This window comes from Chiroxiphia lanceolata, chromosome 23, assembly GCF_009829145.1.
Source record: "Chiroxiphia lanceolata isolate bChiLan1 chromosome 23, bChiLan1.pri, whole genome shotgun sequence".
NCBI classification, from domain to species: Eukaryota; Metazoa; Chordata; class Aves; order Passeriformes; family Pipridae; genus Chiroxiphia; species Chiroxiphia lanceolata.
In genome coordinates this window covers 1,439,448-1,459,379 of record NC_045659.1, presented here as the reverse complement: position 1 = coordinate 1,459,379, position 19,932 = coordinate 1,439,448, and the positions used below count along the sequence as shown (strand labels likewise).

Sequence of the window (19,932 nt, the reverse complement as noted above, 5' to 3'; positions counted from 1 at the left end):
AGAGCAGGAGAAACCAAGCCCTGTTCTCAGTACAGTCTGTAACTTTTATGCATTTACATCTGATGATGCTTCACAAACAAGCAATTAGGAATTTGAGAACTTTGCTTCTGCCTGATTTGACCTCTTTGGAAACAGAGAGAAGAGAAAAAACCCCTACATTCCATGTTTTCTTCTTCCTTTTAACTGAAGTACAAGAGAAAGTTTTATTTTCCTCCTGAGACGTTCCTGTGTGAATTAGCAAAGGGAGAAACTATTCTAAAATACAGAATGAATGAGCCAGACCTGGAATGTGCCTTCCTGGAGTGAATCAGGTGACTGCAGTTTTGTGGATGTTACACTGGAGTTAATGATTTCTATGAAGTAAATACTGAATTTCGAGCTTTTCAGCCAGTTCAGCTTTTTAACCATTGCTAAAAATACGTCCCCAAAACTACATCACCGAGGTTGGGAAAGAGTTACTTTCAATACTTTAGATCAAAGCTCATGCTAAGGATGAGATGCTAAGGTTAAATGATGGACTGTGGGGGGAATGGAGCTTGCAGGGGGTAGGGATTGCTTCCTTTGGGGAATGACAGGGACCTTCCAGGGGCCTCGGCTCTCACGGGGGTGGAGCTGCTCCTGCCTGGCAAGTGGAGCAATAGTTCTGTCCCCCCCAAATGCAGAGTGTGTGTGCTGCTCACGGGCTGCCAAGAGAAACTGGCTGCAGCAAGATTAGTCTTGAATCAGGAGCTTTAGCAAATCCTGTTTTTCTCATCTTCTCTGGGTCCTTAATGCAGTGTCACTCACCCAAATTTCTTTTTTGGCAGAACGTCGCGGCTTCCATAGTTTTTAATTAAAATTGTCCATACCCTGATTTAATGGCTCCATAAAGCATCTTGGCTTACTCTGCCTCAGGTAAATGAAAATATTTGCTGTGGCAAATAGGACTATTAGTTTTATGATCCGTAGCAATAAAAAGCTTTTATCAGGAATGTCGTCAGAAGAGGCATAAAAACCGTGTTCCGTGTAGAGCCACTGATACGTCTGAGGAGTTCTGCTTTGGTTCCCGAGTCTCTGTAGGAGAAGGTGTTAGCAGCATTTCAATAACTGCAGGCACTCCCAGGATGGCAGAGGGACTGCTGGACGTGGCTTTTGGGGCAGGAGGGAGCGTTTGGGAGCGGGGTGAGTGAGGAGCATCCTCCCCCGTCCAGGTCACCCCGGGCTGTGCTGGGGGGGTTTGTTTGCAGCTGCTTCCCCTGCAAACGGAGCTCTGCTCACATCTCTCTCTTTGTGTTGTGCTGTGCTGAGCTGCTGTTTGCTGCCTCCCCGAATCCTCCTGATCTGATATTCCCCAAAGGTACCAGCAGTCCCCTCCTCCAATTCCTGGCAGATTTAGGGAGTGGTTCCCATGGCGACGGGGGAGGAATTGGATCTGCAGCCCAGCTGGGATCAATCCCAGCTGCCTCCTCCTCCTCCTCCTGAGCAGTCAGCGTATTTTTAATAAAGTGACCGTGTACAGGAGGCATGTCTTTGTCTTGTTAAGCCTTTGTTGTGTATTAAATCCTGAGGGCTTTCACCATAATCTGCTGGGCTCACAAGCTTTACAAATCCTGCCCTTACTCGGAGAGCTGGGGGCATTAGACCCGGCAGAGATTTTTTTTCCCGGTGATTTTTATTTCTGCAATTTAGTTCAATCGGAGAGCTGTTGCTAGAAATGAATGAAAGTAAAGGTACAGTCTTTAACAAGGGAATACAGGGAATATTTACAGCTGATTTCATCCCTGTTGTGCTTTGTTTTATGCTGCATTTTCCCTGAGCCTCACCTGCACGTTGTGGTGATGCACCATTGCAGGGTTGCTATGACAGGAGTGACACGAGGACAGGGATTGCTGCCATGGCAGGGGCTCTGCTGCCTCCCAGGCAAATATATCCCAGTTCCCTGTGTTCCAAGCCAGGAGTGGTGCCTGTCAGAGAGAGCCCTGAGAACCAGGGGAGTTGGGTATTAACGGGGCTCCAAAGGTGAGCAGAGAGCTGAGGTGCTCTTGGCAGAGAGAACTGGCTGGGAAGGGTCTGATGTGAGCCCCAGTGCTGGGGTGAGATGGGACCATTCCTGCTGGGCAGCCAAGGATTTAGATCCTTGTTGAGTTCCAAGGCTCAGATCAGGACCTTGTGAGGGTCAGTGGTGAGTGATGGCAGGCTGGAAAGCAGGGATGGTTTTATGGGAAGGATGGGGGGGATGAACTGTCATTTATCTGTGGACACAACCCCACAGTAGATTTGCACTACTGCAGATTTGTCCTGAGTGTATTTAGTGTTCCAAGACATTCCCTTTGCATGGATACAGGCAGATGTTCCAGACTGGGAGTGTGGCTTCAAGTCACTCACACTCTGCTTCCCTGGAGTCCCTGTGAGTTTGGGCAGACACGGAGCCAATACCCAGCACTGAACCCCCTTCCCCCTGCTGCAAGTGGCACCTTATTTCCCCCCCAGGTAAACCCTGCTGTGTTAGGCTCAGCCTTAGCCCAGCAGGGTACAGCCTCCCTGCCTGTTACCCAAATCAGGGCTTAATTTGAGCTCGTTTCTTTTGTTGAAATGCAAAACTAATTATATTTAACTACAGATGAACAGGAAGTTGCATTAGCAATTTTTTTTTTTTTTTCAAATCAATGGGGAATTATTCAGCATTATTTGGGGGCTGGGGAACTTTGTAACCAGATAAAAGATATGGGGGAGGGCAGAGCTATAAAAAGTGTTATTGTGTGATTATGAAGAGGCCTTTTAGTGCAGTTATTATGTGATGCTAAAAAGGCCTTTATTGCTTGAAGTTGGAAGTGGAATACAAATGGGCTCCCAGTGTCTATTAAATGAAGAGTGGAAAAAATAGTCTCCGTTTGCCTGAACTGCAAAGCAAAAATACCGATTAAATAGTGATTAAAACCCGGGGCAGGGCTGGGTCTGTTGGTTTGCTCACACACTGAGCAGGAAGGTTTAGCGAGCAGGGAGCAATTGGTGGTGTAATTGCAGGCACAGTTTGTGGTTCTGATGGGCCTGTTTATCCAGGTTATGGTGTCAGCAAAGCAAGGGCTGGCTGAGGCAGGCAGGGCTGGACTCTCCCTGGTGTCAGATGAGTTTGGTGGGAGTCACTCAGAGGAACATTTCTGCTCAGATTGTAGCTGGTTCCCACAGGTTACCTTCAGTGTCCCCTGGGCTCTTTCGTGCCCAGTTTCATCTCCAGGGATCTGGCCATTTGTAGGACAAAGCCTGAACACTGTTGGCAAACACCGTGAGGACAAAACCCAGGGCTGGAGCAGCCCCACAGCCTGTCCAGTCTCCTACACAGACCTCCCGTCAGAAGACACAAAAGGCTAAAAAAAGCCAGGTAGAATTTTGTTCCTCGACGTCTCTGGCAGAGTGGAAATGTTGAGGGTTTCTGGAGTGTGTTTTGTGCCTTTAATAAGTACCCTTGGTGTGTTTCTGCATAGATGAGCCCTGGGAATTTCCTCTCCCAGTGGAAACTGGAGTAAAATAGCACTTGAAACAGCAGTTGGGTTTTGATCTACCTTGGGGTACTTGAGCATCTTGTTCCTGGATTAAATTAAAGAAGCTGAAGTGTGGTGTGAAGCAGGTTTGTTAATACTGGCTCTCTGGTTCCTGCTGCTCACCAGGTCACTGTTTCTGTCCCTTGGCAGTTTCTGGGTTTGAAAAGTACCTTCCTGGAGTCAGTAATAACATCAGGAGGTTTCCCCTGTGCCTCCCTCCCATCACAGTTGAAGGGGCTGTGCTGACGTGCAGGGGGATTGGTGGTGAAGGAATTGCTGCCCCTCTGCACAACCTTTGCAGAAATGCTGCTTCTTAGGCCAGTAATGATGAGATTTAATGATAACTTTGCTGCTGGTGGAGCAGAGGGAGCACTGGCTGAGCGAGGCATAACCAGGGATGTCCTTCCTTTGCTCCTTTCTAAGGCTCCAAAGAGTTTTACCTTCCTGTGTCCCAAGGGTGGTTTCTAGGTTTCATTCTCTTGAAAATCTTAAATGCACAGAAGGAGCTGAGCCCTTGGAAAAAAATAAGTGAAAGTGTTGAGAGCTGAGTGTTGCCTGGGCTCAGATCTCTTGCCTGGCCCTTTTGGCTGTCATTACAGTGAGATATTCCCAGGTTGTGTGGTTTCCTCCCATTCTTTGCATCTGCTGTGGCACAGACATGCATAAAAAAAGATGTGAGGTAGAGCCCAGATGCCAAATTTGGGGGTGATGAAAAGTTCAGTGCTTTACACAGAGCCTTTTTTCTCCTTTCTAGCTGTAACAGAAAGCACCTGAGAATGGAATGAAAGGCATTAATAACCCCAGCCTGTGCCACTGCCTTCCCAGCAGGCAGCGACTCTGACAAGTGCAGAAGAGGGCCAGTGGTGTGTTTATACAGTGTAGGGTGGCAAAAAAAAAGAAGGGGGGGATGAATTGATATCAGATTAGCTCAAAGCCATTTTACCAGCACCCCGTGGTCTGATAGCAGTGCTTGCCTGAGGAGAAAGCAAGCTGCTGGCTGGGCTGAGAGCCCTTCCTTGGGCTGAGATGGCAGCTCTGTGGGGAATTCAATCCCAAAATCATTGTGTTCCAGCTGCAGGGCTCAGAAGGGTGTCTTGGATGGGCCAGGAGGGGCTGGAATGAGCCTCTTGCTGTTCTTCAGGGCATCTAGGGGTACTTGAATGTCCCTCTCTGGCAGGCTCTGGGCTGGGCAGGACATGCAGCCTCACGTGTGACAGCCCTGGAGCACACAGTGCTCCCAACTCTGCTCTCAGTTCAGTCTGGGCTGGTTGTTTCTGTTCACTGCTGTACCCCAACCTCTTGGGCTGGAACACCAGCACTTATCAGCACAGCCTGCTGAAATCCAGGGAGAGCAAAGCCAGAGATGTGGCCTGGACCTTGCCCCGGGACCATCCTTTGCAGGGCTCCACTGGCTCCCATGAATTGCTTCCCGTTTCCCTGGGAGCAGAAGTGCTGTGTCACAACGGCTGCTGGCTGCAGGAATGTGCTCAGACCATCCTAATGCTTCTGTCCTTCTTTACTGAGGGCAGGCAGTGCTCCTTCAGCTGTGTGTGGCTGCAGCCTTCATGCCTAACCCCCCGTCCATATGTTTCCCGAGTACTTTAAGGAATGTTGCCATTGGCACACACAGTCAGGTTTTAATTTCTCAAGCAGTGCGTGTTCCTTGAAAACCCAGGTGTGTTTGGCAGCTAAAATAACACCTCTGTGGTCTGGAGGTAAAACGAGCTGCTCTGGGAGAGGGATTTTCATGCACTACAGCGTGAAAACACTGGCAGGGGGTTTTTGAAAGAAAACCTATTCATTTTGGCGTCCTCAAATTCAACTTGACCTGGGCTTGTTAGGCCACAGATCTGCTGTGGAATTAAGCTGTAGCTGGAGGAAAGCCAGAATCCAATTACATTTTCTGCCTAATGGGTCATAATTTATGCAATGAAGAAGGCAGGGATGTTGCTGGGGGAAAAGGGCACTGGACGTGTGTGGATGTGCACTGGGCAGGGCTGGGTGTGAATGGATGTGGAAAGGGGTACCCTGTGCTGGACGTGGAAATGGGGACCTGTGCTGGACGTGGAAATGGGGACCTGTGCTGGACGTGGAAATGGGGACCTGTGCTGGATGTGGAAAGGGGGAACCTGTGCTGGACGTGGAAAGGGGGAACCTGTGCTGGACGTGGAAATGGGGACCTATGCTGTCCTTTCTCACTTGTTCAGTACCAGTGTAATTCAGAACAGAAAATGAGTGTTACACTGGACTCTGCTGAATAAAGCAGCTGTGGGGGTTGGAAGGCCAGCAAAGCTTTTTTGCTGAAGACCACTCCTGTTGTTTAACCACCCCCTGTGTGCTCTTCTCTTTCCCAGCCTCTCTACAAGTGGACATCGTTCCGAGTCAGGGGGAGATCAGCGTTGGAGAATCCAAGTTCTTCTTATGTCAGGGTGAGTGCTGGCCTAAGGCATCGCCCGTGTCCGGGTGGGTTTAATTTGGTGGTGGCAGTGCTTTGGAAGCAGGAGTGTGTGTGCTCTGAGGGGTGATATTTGCTGTGGCAGGACTTGCACGGCCGAGGAGCGCAGGGTTGGGCTCAGTGTGACGTTGTGCTCTCCCCTCTCCCCCGCAGTGGCAGGGGAGGCCAAGCACAAGGACATCTCGTGGTTCTCCCCGAACGGGGAGAGGCTGACGCCGAACCAGCAGCGCATCTCGGTGGTGAGGAACGATGACTTCTCCTCCACCCTCACCATCTACAACGCCAACATCGACGACGCCGGCATCTACAAGTGCGTGGTCAGCAGCGCCGACGAGGGCGACTCCGAGGCCACCGTCAACGTCAAGATCTTCCGTAAGGCCGCGGCCCCGGGGCCCCGTTCTTGGGGCAACAGCAGGGAGGCAAGGCTTGTGCCTCCCTGGAGAAGGCTGGGCTTAAAGGGAGGGGGGAGGAGGGTGAAAAGAAAGGGGCTGTGGAGAAGGTGCAGCCTCCTCCTCCTCCCTGGGTTTGGGGGTTAAGGGAGAAGCAGCCCCGTGGTCCGCCCGCCAGCACGTCTGTGCTGAAATCCTTCAGAAAGGCAGGGCTGGGAATTCTTCAGAGAGCAAGGGGAGGAAGGAGAAGGTTCTGGCGCTTCCTGAGTGTCCAGGAGGAGTACCCAGAGGGAGCAGCTGTTGTGGGTGACAGACATGCTGTGGGGCTGCTCTGGTGTTGAGTGAAGGGGCCCACATGCTCAGCAGGTTTATAATAAACCATCAGCACGTTGGCCAGCAGAGCCACGGGAGCAGCTTCTCCCCTTCCTGCTGGGAAGCTGAGCAGTTCCAAGGTCACAGTTTGCAGTGTAGGTTTTTTAGGGAATGGATTTGGCCCACTGATATTCCTGGGGGACAGGGCTGGAGAATGGGGCAGTGCGTTCAGTCAGACACACCTTTATCCTCCCCTTGGCAACAAGATGATTTCCAGGGCGTTTGGGGCCCTCTGGGATTTCTTTGCTTCCCTCAGGCTTGAGTCAGGAGCACAGCTCGAAGTGTGCTGGGAAAGCTGCAGTGACTCTCTCCTTCCCTTGCTTTCAGAAAAGCTGATGTTCAAGAACGCTCCCACCCCCCAGGAATTCAAGGAAGGGGACGATGCTGTGATCGTGTGTGACGTGGTCAGCTCGCTGCCTCCCACCATCATCTGGAAGCACAAAGGCAGGGATGTCATCCTAAAAAAAGATGGTAAGGTCTTGGTGCTTGTCCATTCAGGGCTCCAGTGTCCATCTCCCATCAGGGCTCAGATCAGGCTCACACACAGAATGGGTGGTGGGCACCAGGGAAAGGGGGAGCAGTTTGTGCCTGGCACTGGGTCACAGGGTGTGAGTTCAGTTGGTCAGGGTGCTGTGTTTTGGCAGTGGCAGGGCAGCAATGTTCCCACAGAAATGACCATCAGGCTTTGACACTGGAATAAGCAAAGAATGCTAAAGAGAAAACAATTAGGTAAAAGAAGTGCCATCAGACAGAAAAGCTGGATGTTGTGACACTCTCCAGCCTTCCTGAGGAAAAGGGGCTAAAAGCTCTTTGCAGGAACCTTTCCTTTCTTCCACAAAGCTGCAGCCAGCCATGCCCAGAGGGGCCTCCAAAGCCCTGATTCCAGCTGTGCCTCAGCTGGGTTTGTCATGCCTACCTGCTGCAGGCACACAGGTAGGAGGGCAGTAAAGCCTTCAGCATATTGCCTGCTCTGATGAAATGTAGATGTGTTCCTGTGGATTATCCCTGAGTGCTTACACTGCCCAGCCCCAGCCCTTGGCTGCTCTCCACAGCCGGGTTCCTTCCTTGGCCACCTCAGACCCAGCTGCAGCAGCATCTCCCTTTGGTGGTGGGAAGGGCAGTTCCACTCCACCAATCCTTGTCTCAACCCAGAAGGGGCCCAGAGAGGAGCAGAAGCTGCAGAGAGCTGCCCTGAGGCCCCCTGGGTGAGCCTCCCTTCTGTCTTTGCAGTGCGGTTCATAGTCCTGTCCAACAACTACCTGCAGATCCGGGGCATCAAGAAGACGGACGAGGGGACGTACAGGTGTGAGGGGAGGATCTTGGCTCGGGGGGAGATCAACTTCAAGGACATCCAGGTCATTGTGAATGGTGAGAGCTCAGAGTAAGGCTGGTGCAGAGCAGGGGGCGAGAACCTCACTGTGGGAGTTCTCATCTGATGGAATCCTAACTGAAATGTCCCATGACTGAGAGTGAGGAATTGAGCTTGGTGGGACTCACAAGTGCTTTTGTCCACCACAGTGATTTTTTTTTTTTTGTGCCTCTCCCCACCCCCTGCCCTTTGTTCCCTGTGCTGGTGGCTTTGGAGAGCTCGTGCATCAAACCTGTTGATTGAAACCTGCAGGGGATGGTGGAAGGGTTTGAGTGACTGGTGACATCTGTGGTTATTGCAGAGATGCACAAGGAGCCTCCCGGGGCTCCCTCTGGCTCAACCTTCTGTCCTTTCTAACTCAGATGTGCATTTCTTCTCTTCCAGTACCTCCTTCTGTGCGTGCCAGGCAGAGCACTATGAATGCCACTGCCAACCTCAGCCAGTCTGTCACCTTGGCATGTGATGCTGATGGTTTTCCTGAGCCAACCGTGACGTGGACAAAGTAAGATGCTGTGTGCAGTGTCCTGGGGGGGGGTGTGAGCAGGGGTGATTCCCCAAGACCTGGAAAACTGGGCTGGAGGGGAAAAACCACCTTAACTGGAATGAAGTGAATGGATTTGATTCACAAAAGAAAGGGTGGACTCATGATGGAACTGAAGTTGGATTCTGCTGTGGGTTAAACCCTGGTGGGCAGCTGAGTCCCACACAGCCCACTCGGGGGGGAGTGGGATGGGGAAGAGAATCAGAAGGGTAAAAAAGCTTGTTGGTTGAGATAAAGGCAGTCTAGCAGATAAAGCAAAAGCTGTGCATGCCAGCAAAGCAAACCAAGGAATTCATGCAGTGCTTGCCCCAGGTGCTCAGCCAGGTCAGCTGGTTTGGCCGTGCCCCCTCCCAGCCTTGCATGGCAGTGCCAGGCAGTGCTGCACACCTGAGGAACACTGTCCTTGGGATTGTGGAGCCTTTGAGTGCTGCTCCCCACCACACCCACGTGCTTTGTGCCCCCAGGGATGGAGAGCCCGTGGAGGAGGCTGATGATGAGGAGAAATACAGCTTCAACTACGACGGCTCGGAGCTGGTCATCAGGCAGGTGGACAAGAGCGACGAGGCCGAGTACATCTGCATCGCTGAGAACAAGGCAGGGGAGGCAGATGCCACCATCCACCTCAAAGTCTTCGGTAGGAATGCTCTTCCCATCCCCCTCCCACTCCAGGCTGTGTTGGCAGCTCACCAGTGCAAGCTGGAAGTAACCTACTTATCCCAGTTAATGCCTGACGGGGCTTATCCAGAGCTGCTGCTTCCCCAAGGAATGCTGTGCTCCTCTGCCATCGTGTGTGTGTCTGAAACACAGCCCAGCTCCATCCTGCTTCCCCTCTGAGGAGAGAAATCCAGCCCTGGGCAGGGGTGCTGTGATGAGGCTCACATGCTACCTGAAATATCTTCCAGGCCCAAAGGGCTGAATCCTGATCCACCCAAAGCTGCTTTAGCACTTCAGTGGGAATTGCTCTAACTTGGACAGGGAGGTGAACTCCACCCCACCACTGTGTGAATGACCTCAGGCTTGGAGGGATGAATCAGCAGCTTTCCTGCCTTCTATGAAACTGGGAGTGTTAAGAAATATAATTCTCCCTGTCCCATATACAGCCACTTGACAAAGCTGCTTATCAAAAGGCTGATTTGGGGCAGAGAAAGTAGACAGGGAGGTGGAAGATTCAGCTGGTAATCCCAGGGGCTGATCACTTGTACACTGTTAAATGGCTTCTACTTCACATGCACCCTCTCCTAGCCCTCTCTTACAAGCCTCAGCTGGAAGCATGAATAGAAGAGGTTCTAGTTCTGCCAAGAGGTGCCTCTTCTCCAGCACCACTCTGCTCCTTCCCTGCATGGCAGTGAGCTTGTCACCATTCCAAAGCCTTCTCCCCCAGTGCTGCCTGTCCCAAACGTTGCTGTAGGCAGACAAGCTTCATCCTGAGCCCCAACCTGAATCAGGGTTGCTTTTTCTTCCCAGCAAAACCCAAAATCACCTATGTGGAGAACAAAACAGCCATGGAGCTGGAGGATCAGATCACCCTGACCTGCGAGGCCTCCGGGGACCCCATCCCTTCCATCACCTGGAGAACCTCCACCAGGAACATCAGCAACGAGGAGAAGGTACAGCCCTTCCCAGAGCCTTGGGATCTGCCTGGGGGGATGAGCACAGCCCCTGCCTGCCTGCCCTGCTCCCCTGGGCTGCATGAGCTGCACGGGGATGCACGTGGAAGTCCCGGGGGTTCCCTCTCTGGGGAGCACACCCTGTCTGCCCAGGGCTCAGCTCCACCCCTGCAGCAGTGCCACAGGGGTCCTTTTGGAAAGAGCCACCTCTTTCTGTAGGAACTGAGGATATGCTTTGTAATTCCTGCTGGATCACTCGGGGTTGGATTAACCTGAAGAGCAGTGGAGTCTAAACCCTCTTCAGAGGAGTTTCCAAAGGGACCTACAGTCTCAGGAAGGTTGTGAAAGGGTTTTTCCCTCCTGTATCCCAGCAGGGAATGAGCACCCTGATGGCAGCGTTGTCAGTGACTGGGAGGGTGGCAGGGCTGAGCTGTGGGGTGTCCCCTCTCAGAGGTGCAGTGGACCAAAATGAGCCTGTTAATTCCTTCTCTCCCTTCCGTGTTGTACTCTGGTACTGCACATTCCTGAAGCACAAAAGCCTGGCTGCCTTTGTGCTCACCTGTTTTGTTGATCACATCAATGCCATTTTGTTCTTTAAAGGCAAAAATAATTAGCAGTTTTTCTTTTAGAGGAGAGTGCTGGTGTTGTTACTGGCTACAATTCCTTCAATTAGACAAGATGAGGATGTGCTGCTTTACTGTAGATGTTTCATAATAGTTGCATAAGTGATCAGCAGGCATAATTTGGAGCTAAAGAAAGCCTAGATAAAAGCTGGAGTGAGGAGTTGTTGCTTATTAATAATCTTCTAATAACAGGATGCTTCAGGGCTCAGCTGCCTTGGCCATGCCAGGGGTTCTGGCTCAGTGTGAAGGCAGCAGGGGACAGACTGTGAAAGTCTGGGAGCAACAGAGGTGTCCACTGTCAGTTGTCCCCACAGCTGCCATCCTGCACTGGAGCTCCTAAATGAGCTTTTTTTTAATTGCCCCCATGATGTCAGCTCTCCCCCACGCTGTTCATGTGTAACTTTATTAATCAGAGTGCCAAAGTTCTCCAGCTTCAGTTCTTTCTCAGCATCTTTGGGGTGGGAGGGCTGCTGTGAATCCCTGCAATGTTCACAGAGGGTTCCAGTGCCCTCAGAAGCTGTTGGCTTGTCCCTGCAGTGTGACTGGGGCACCTGTTTGGACAGGAGGAGGTTATTTATTCGTGGTCTTGTCTCTGTCCAGGAGGGTCCTGGGAGGAGCTGCTGGCTCTGCAGTTTGGGTCACAGCCACGGGAAGAGCTTTGTCAGGGAGGAGAATGTAAAAACTAAAGCAAGTCTAAAGGGGTGGAAGAGCCTGTTTGCAGAGCCCCCTCTGTCCAACCCTCCAGATCTCAGTGGCAAAACTGCTAACTCATTTTTGCTGATTTTTGAGACTCATATATCCTGCTTGATGCTGTGGCTGAGCAATAGTACAGAAAATGGTGATTCTCTGATACTTTCTTATACAGACAGGGGGAAAATCCAAGGTTTGAGGTCCAGCCATGTGTCTCACTTTCAAACCTTCAGGGCAAACACATTTTGATCACATGCCATACACTTTCTAGGCTGGGTTATTTTATTGTGTGTGTGTGTGTGTGTTTTGGTTTGGTTTGTCTTACACTTTTCCCATTCTCCCTCTTGTGCTGGAGGTTTAGGTGGATGGTACAAATATCCAGAAAATCCTCAGGTCAGAACAGCTCTGATTACCATTCTACTCAATGTACAACCAAATTCATACATTCAGGTTACTCTGCCCTTGCTGTCTCTGGGACAGCACAGGGAAATGGATGGTCTGTGATGCAGCACAAACAATACTATTTTTAGGATTATGAAGCTCTACTTTTGAATATTCTTCAGGTACTTGGATGCTTCTGTCTTGCTTCATGTTGTTTACTCTTGTAATCATACTTCAGTCTAGAGTTTTAGAGGTGCCTTTATTCCCATTAACGTTCTGTACTTCAGAAAAAACCTTCCCAAACCCCAAAATAAGCAAGAAACCCACCCTTTCTGGCTCCTGCTCTGCAGAGAGCGCAGAGCAAATAATGACAACAATGATGAAATTCATTAAAAATTTGCTTACCTGGGGTTTCCTTTGGTTGTGAAGGTAGGAACATGCTGCTTAGGAGGAGTGTTTGCCTTGTCAGTGTGGGATTGGGATTGCTGTCTGTCCCTGCTGCAGAGCAGAGGCCTGGGGAGGCAGCAGTGGGATGGTTTGGAGGGGTTTGCCCTCCTTCTCCTGTGCCAGTGCAGGCAGCAGGAATTGGGAGGGATCCCAGGTGAGAGCTGCTCAGCTCCCTCCTCACCTCCAGTGCTTCTCAGCCCCTTGAAGAGCCACGTTTCTCTCACTGCTCTGGCACAAAACTTAACTGTGCCTCAGGAAACGAGTCTTGATGTGCTGTAAGTGGTGCAACAAGTTTTACAGTTTCAGTGCAAACTGTCAGATTTTTGGCTGACACAGTCTCTGGCTGTGCACACACTTCATGGAGCAGTTGTGGAGCCAGTCCTGGGTTTCTTACCCAGCAGTGCAGCTCAGTGGGTGGGCAGGGGAGGGGAGCAGGTGAGGGTTCATACAGGCTGTTATCCTGTGGCCAGGGCTGACAGGAGGGGTATCTGCAGTTCAGGGTCTCATTCCCTTGCACAGCTCACACCAGGTCAAATGACCAGTGCAGTAATTAAAATAAATAAAAACTAAAAGGCAAACTGAGTGACCTGGAGGAGAGTCAGGTACTCTGATGATGCAGGTGAGTGTTGCTGCAACACCCTCAGCAAAGGGATGCAGCACACTTAACATTCCAAATTTAACTTAATGGAAGCCTAATTTCCTGATTGTATTTTGTTTTTTTTCTTTCTCCTAAGTGGGCAATATACCTTGAATACAACTCCCTGTCTTAAATTTGTGTTGTGTTTTGCATCTTAGGAGATGTACATGGGACTATCTTTGGGTTTAATGATCCGGGGAGAGAATTACATTGGCAGTTCCCAGGAACTCCTTTGTGATGAGGATTCTCATTTAACAACTTGCTTCCAAAGGGAAGGGGAGATGCAGGAGGCTCTTGATTCCCTCCCTGCATGGTGCTGAGTAGAGCTTGTGTCTCTCTCTCTGTCTTGGTGAGGGACAGTTAGTCTGGAACGGTCCAGGATGGAGAATGTGCTTCTGCCTCTTTCCCCACATCCCTGAGTGAGAAAGGAACAGCCAACTCTGGGGGTATGGGAACAGGCTTTTTTCCTTCTTCATGTTCCTTTAGGTTGGCAGGTACTGAACACCAGAGGATCAAAAGAATCCCCCTGTGCTGACACTGTGGGGACCCAGTGACCAGGACTGGAAGGGGACTCACATGGGTACAGGCAAGGCAGGTCCCTGGCAGAGTGACTGGGACAGCAAGAAGGGATTATTTGGGGTTATTAGGCTGCCTGTTCAGCTTTCAAGGACCTTGTGCACAACAGGATATATATGCATAGAAATGACCAGGTTTTGGGAGTGCCCTACCCTGTGCAGGTGTTGGGGAGCTTCATCTCAGGCTTCTAGTTACAAGCAAATGCTTTGCTTTCATCCAAGACATTGTAGGATGAGGCTGTCTGTCCCATCTGTTAATATTTGAGTCTCACAATGTTCACTAGAAGCCCTGTGGAGACAGTGCTGTGTTTTTTATTCTCATTTCCTGAGTCTCCATCTCCATCCCTGTCACTCGTGTGTGCGCTGTGATATCCACACTCGTGCCTCACACCCAGTGGTGCCATCCTGGCTGGGACATTAGCAGCTGATTTTGGGCTCCTGAACTGAAGTGGATCGAGTTACAATTGATGCAGAGTCCAGAAGATATTTGAAATATAAATTATAGGGGGGAAAATGGAACCCAGCAGCTTTGGTCTTTCCGAACCGCAGTGATTATGGTCCACACTGTTGGTGGCTTTCTCTGAACGGGAAATATCTGCCTGAAATATCTGCTTTAATGTAAGGTTCGTGCATGTTTCACTGCTGTTGGGTTGTGCCAGGCCCAGGAAGGGCTGGGTATGATCAGCTGGAGGCACCAGGTCCTGCCGTGCCCCGTGCAGGGTGTCCCACTGCAGCTCGAGGTCTCCTCCTCCTGGCACAGAATGCATGGAAATCCAGCTCCAGATGCATGGCCACGTTAATGGGGGGCAGTGGGAATCAGTGTGTGTGGGTGGCAAACAAACCAGGGGGAGAAAACCAGTTCTGGGACTTGTCTGTGCAACTCAGTGCCCCAGGTGAGCAGAGGCACCTCCCCAGGACCTGGGCACGGGGGTCTGGAGAAGGTGAGAGGTGCCAGGGGACACAGTCACGGGCTGTGTGAACACAGGAGCAGTTTCAGGTGCCAGTCCCCTCTGGTTGGTAACCTTACAACCAGTTTCTAGGAGCTGGAATTCTGAACACCAACCTAAACTGAGGTTCTGTGGGCAGTGGGAAGTGTGATGGCCCCCCCCTCACAGGAGATGTACACCCTGGAGCCTGCATGTGCACAGGACACAATGTGCTGCAAACACTGATAACCTGAAAGCAACCTTTGATAAACTTTTATTGCTTTTTTTCTGTTGTTGTTGTTGTGTTCTATATCTGTTCTCTCCAGGCTTCGTGGACCCGGCCCGAGAAACAAGAGGTATCAGATTACCAGACCTTTAGCAAACTCCTTAGGTTTTTGGTTTTGGTTTCTCTTTAAGCATTACAAGATTAACAAACCTCTAGTCCAGTAACCAAGCCAACTAAACGAGCATTAATATGAACAAGTTAAATACCAGCTCATGAGAGAAACAGCTTCTAGAATTAGAAATTACTTGGCCTGTAGTGCTGCATTTTTGGATGAGCAAACTAGCTGTGTTGGGAGTGAGTAACCCTGCCACTTGAAAGGAAAAAAAGACAATTAAAAGTAAAAGCAGCTGTAAAATCTGACAGATCCTGCTTTCCCCATGCTGCCTCTCTTGGAGATTGAAGATTAGCACCAACGTGTTCTGGGGAAGGGTTTTTCCCCCCTGAGATAATTCTCCTCTGCTCCAGCCAACTCACCTATTTGCTCATGGTGCTCCTGAAGCTTGACCTTCTCTTAAAGGACAACTGCATCATGTTCCATTTCCAAATCAATGCAGATAAACCTTTCAGGAGGCGTATTTCTCCTGAAAATGCTCCAAATTGCTCAATTACTCTCTGTCTTTGATTTGCAAGGGTCAGTGAGGGGGTGGGATAATGCAAGTGGGGTTTGTTGCTTTTAATTTCACATTCAGTGCTGTACTGGAAAAATAGTAATAATAATAATTATAATGAGAATAACCTTTATGTGCACCTGATTTGTAACACTTGCTTCAAAATGGACCAGAAAGTTTGTTTCCAAGCAAATAACAGGGGTCAGGTAGAGAACAAAATTAACCATCAGAACTGGGGGGGGCTCATATTTGTATTTTTAGGATCAACTTTGTGGAAGCTCTGAGTACCCTGATTTTTTCTTTAGCTATTTTTAAGCCATCCTAAACCACAGAGACTGGTGTGGCCTAAACAAAGTAAAGCTGTAATTTGAACACCATCCCCCTGTGTTTCATGTGGGGCTGAGAAGATCCTGCCCCCTCTTCCTCCAGAATAATCTGTTGGAATAGATGTATCGTGGCAAGTGAAGGCATCAGATATTCAGAGCAGTTTGCATTGAAGAATTTGGAATCTGAGTAGTTGCATCTCTTCAGGACTCCTGTGAATTCCTGTGACAGTTGTCTCTGTCCCCCCCTGCCCCCAGTGTTTGCTCTGGGCACTCTCTCTTTCCAGCTTTTGATTAATAAGAGCACTAACACTATTAAGCTTTGCTGCCTCTACATTCCTTGCTGCCTCTGTGTCTGAAAATCTCCAGGTGGGGTTTGGTGAGAATGTTGGTGAAGGTTTATCACTGCAGCTTGGGCAGGATATATCCTTAAAATCGCTTTTAAATTGCCTGGGGGCTTTTGGCAGGGGTTCCAGCAGCAGGAATTCTGGGCTGGAGAAGTGCAGGGAACACTTGGCATGGATGTTTCAGTCTTCCTGAGGGTGAGGAAGGTGAGGTGAGGGAGTCACAGCAGCACAGCCCCAGTTCCACCACAGCTGGTGCTGCACTGGGAGTCAGGGCAGCCCTGCAAATACTGAAGGGTTGGGTTAGGGCAGGGCAAGCACAGAGCCAGGAGAGACCCCTCATCTTCCTTCACTGCAGTTTGTACCTGTGGGCAGGATTTCCAGGTGTTCGGTGGTGGTGGGAAGAGGGGGAGGAGGAGGTAGGACTGTGGAATTAAGTCAGGGATACTTGTTTGTGGAAGGACTGAAAACTCCAGAAGGTGGAGGGCAGGGGGATAAAAGCATTTTATTTGCCTCTCCTCTTACCCTTTGGCTCTGGGGCATTGAGCTCTGGGCAGGCTGTGCCCACAGTGACTGTGTGCCCCAGGGGTGGGCACAATCTGGGGAGGAACACCTCGTGTATCTCAGGAGGAACTGCAGTGGTTGGCACTGCAGAGACCCCTCACACCCTGCCTGTGTCCCTGAGGGGGTCTCCCCATTACTAGGAAGCACTTTGTAATCCAAAAGCCTTGAAATCAGGGAGACAAGGTAAAGGATTACAAGTGTCTGTATCTGGCTCACAGGTTTCTACCTGTCTTGTCTCCAGCAGCCAGGAGTTGTTGGCATCTGATGGGCTGAAACAGGAATAAAGAGAACTAGTCGTGTGCTTTCTTGGGTAGATGTTTTTCTCTTCTTTAGGGTATTTTTCTCCATCTTTCTTTTTCTTTTCCTGTGCCTTTTGCATTAAGAGACAGAGCTTCATCTTCAGAACCAGTTGCATTCCTTGTGAAGTTGTCCCTGGCACTCTCTCTGTGTTAGACCTTGAGGAAGTGGGGAAAAGGCAGGTGACACTTGGATGTAAAATTACCTTTTGTGGTATTTTGGTTTCAGAAGTGGGTTTGGGAGTCAAATCACAAGTCAGAAGGATGGAGTTTGTGGCACTGGTCAGGGATTGCAGGAGACCTGTGTGCAGGGTGGAAGAAAGGAAAAAACCCCACATATAATTGGGTTTGTGTCATCGAGGGATCCTGGTTTTGTGCACGTGAGATTGGACTGGCTCAAATGGGCTGATGTTAGAATAACAGAGGGAACAAATCACATTTGCTTGTCAGAGACCACAAACTCAGCACATAAAGAGGCTTCAGGCCCAGGGACTGTGAACACCTGAGACACCAGAGCTGTGCTTTGTGCTCCAGCTCAGGGCACTTGGCTGTTTAAAATCCTCAGGGCTTTTTAAACCATAATCTCAGTGCTTGTCCTGTACCTTCCAAGAAAGCAGATGCTCTTGGAGCATGACTTGCAGGAGGAGTGGAGGCTGCAGCAGCAGGCACAGCCAGGACAGGACCAGATTTATTCCCTTGTGCCACTTTGGAGGTCGGATGAGACAGTTGGTGCTTTAAAGCTTCCAAACTGGAGCACGAGGGTGGAGAGAGGGTTTGAGTGGCCTTGAGTGTATTAACAGAGCACTTGGGCTTTGGTCCCAAACTGGAGAGGAAGCAAGCCCAGCCTGGTGTGGGATGGGATGGGATGGCTGGGTGGGCACAGTCCCTTGGAGCAGATGGTGGCCTGGATTTTACATTCCTGGTCTCTCCATCAGTGACATCCCCACACTTTCTTGCATGTGGGAGGTTGTTCTAGAATTGTCTTGAAGCACCACAAGGCCTTGAAGCAGGGCTGTCTCTACAAGGGTCTTGTAGTTTTCTTGCCCTCATCTCTCTTCCTGTGCCTCTCTGCGCTTTTCTCTGTTCTTGTGCCATGTTCAGGTGGAAGTTCTGAGCTTTCTTTTTGCATGACTCTACTCTGAATTCTGGGTCTGTTCTTGTTAATGCCATTGCAAGGACACTGAAATAAATCCAGTGTTGGTGAGAGAGCAGGAAGGGCTGAATTCTCTGAGGGGAAGCACAGTAGCCATTGGGGAGGTTTCCTTTATTTCCTTCCATGCTGACAAAACCTTCCAACCAGAGCCGGATCTCTGCAGTTCTCATTCTGGGGAGAAGCCTGACTTTGGTCGCCCTCAGATCTTTGTAGTAGCATCTGATACTCTGGTCCTTCATCTCATTTTTCCCCCTTCTCCTGAGTGCTCTGAGTCACTGCAGTCGGCCCCGTGTGACCGGGAACCTTCCCGTTGTTTTGGAAGTGCCTCCCTGCGCCCTCCGGCCTCGGGTGCCCCCTTCCCAATCCCTGAGCCCCTCAGGGTTGGCATGAGGTAGAGCTGCCCTTGTTGCCAGCCCTGTAGTGTGCAGCCCCGGGTCGGGGCTCAGCCTCTGACGGGTTTTTCCCTCCCTGGCAGACCCTGGACGGGCGGATCATCGTGCGCAGCCACGCGCGGGTGTCGTCGCTGACGCTGAAGGAGATCCAGTACACGGACGCGGGGGAGTACGTGTGCACTGCCAGCAACACCATCGGCCAGGACTCCCAGGCCATGTACCTGGAAGTGCAGTGTAAGGAGCAGAGCGTGGGCTGGGGAGGGGGTTGGCAGGGGGCAGTGTTTGGGTTCCCTTTCCCTGTGGTGACACCGGCTCGGGACGTGCGGGGTGTTGGGGATGAGGGTGTGGGAGGCAGCTCAGCCTGAACACATTTAGCTGGAGACGTTGCTGGGTGCCTGCCTGAGGGGGTTTGCTGTACCTGTCTGCAGTTGGGCTGCTCTGTGCACCTTGGGAAGGGTATGGGCCATGGATCTGCTGCAGTCCCATTTGTTGGGTGCAGCAGAGTTCTTCCCTAGAAAAACTTCCTGGCGTAATTTCTGTCGTGGTTTGAGACTCCTAAAAATCCAGTTTCCGACTCCAAGCCCCCCTCCCACAACTCACTTCAGTGTGAGAGGGGTTTTCCAGGCACAACACAAGATTTAATATGGGGGGAAGGGAATTATATTACAATAATTACACAAATAAATATTATAATACATTATATACACAATCCTAATTATTTCTCCTATGATAAAGCAGTATTTACATTGGATCAAATCTCTTTTCCCTCCAATAGAAGTCCAGAAGGGAAGAAGGAAAGATCCTTTCCACATTCAGGGCAGCAGTGTCTCTCCTCTTCAATGCAGCAGTCGTGGTTGGAGTTGTAGCTGGATCTAATCTGTCTCCATTACCATTTCCTAGTTGCATCGTGCTGTCTGCTCCTCCCACACTGCACGGGAGCAGCTTTGGGATGGAGCAGGTCTCCTCCTTATGTCCTACAGCAAAAGACACTCGGAGAGGACAGTTCCCATTTCCTATGTTAGATTCCCTTTCCCACCCTGAAGTGGACCCCAGCCAAGGGATCCTTAGAGTGAGGCTGCCTGGGCTGCTTTAGGAGATTGGCTCCAGTTGCCTTCACAAACATCTGTCTTGCAGATGCCCCCAAGCTCCAGGGCCCCGTGGCTGTGTACACCTGGGAGGGAAACCAAGTGAACATCACCTGTGAGGTGTTTGCCTACCCCAGTGCTGTCATCTCCTGGTTCCGGGACGGGCAGCTGCTCCCCAGCTCCAACTACAGCAACATCAAGATCTACAACACTCCCTCAGCAAGTTACCTGGAGGTGAGGAAAAGCCAGGGGGCAAGGAGGCATGTGCAGCCAGGGAGGCTCAAATAATTGATGTCCCTGATGTTGAAGGGGTTAAGTCTTTTGCAAGGGCACCCTGTTGGTAGCAATGGA

The 19,932-nt window shown here is 50.5% G+C and overlaps 1 protein-coding gene across 12 annotated transcripts in view; it reads left to right on the top strand.

Annotated features, from left to right (window-relative positions):
- Positions 1-19,932, top strand: part of NCAM1 (neural cell adhesion molecule 1) — a 92,071-nt gene that overhangs the window by 39,711 nt on the left and 32,428 nt on the right. For 6 of the 12 annotated variants that reach the window (XM_032709736.1, XM_032709735.1, XM_032709734.1 and 3 more), the window contains exons 2-11: positions 5,873-5,947; positions 6,127-6,345; positions 7,062-7,205; positions 7,965-8,102; positions 8,488-8,605; positions 9,109-9,278; positions 10,109-10,251; positions 14,857-14,886; positions 18,580-18,730; positions 19,631-19,815. In XM_032709736.1, coding sequence (XP_032565627.1) covers positions 5,873-5,947; positions 6,127-6,345; positions 7,062-7,205; positions 7,965-8,102; positions 8,488-8,605; positions 9,109-9,278; positions 10,109-10,251; positions 14,857-14,886; positions 18,580-18,730; positions 19,631-19,815 — 1,373 coding nt within the window. The remainder of the gene's footprint in view (positions 1-5,872; positions 5,948-6,126; positions 6,346-7,061; positions 7,206-7,964; positions 8,103-8,487; positions 8,606-9,108; positions 9,279-10,108; positions 10,252-14,856; positions 14,887-18,579; positions 18,731-19,630; positions 19,816-19,932) is intronic. The other 6 variants (XM_032709739.1, XM_032709738.1, XM_032709737.1 and 3 more) reach the window with 1 other exon arrangement.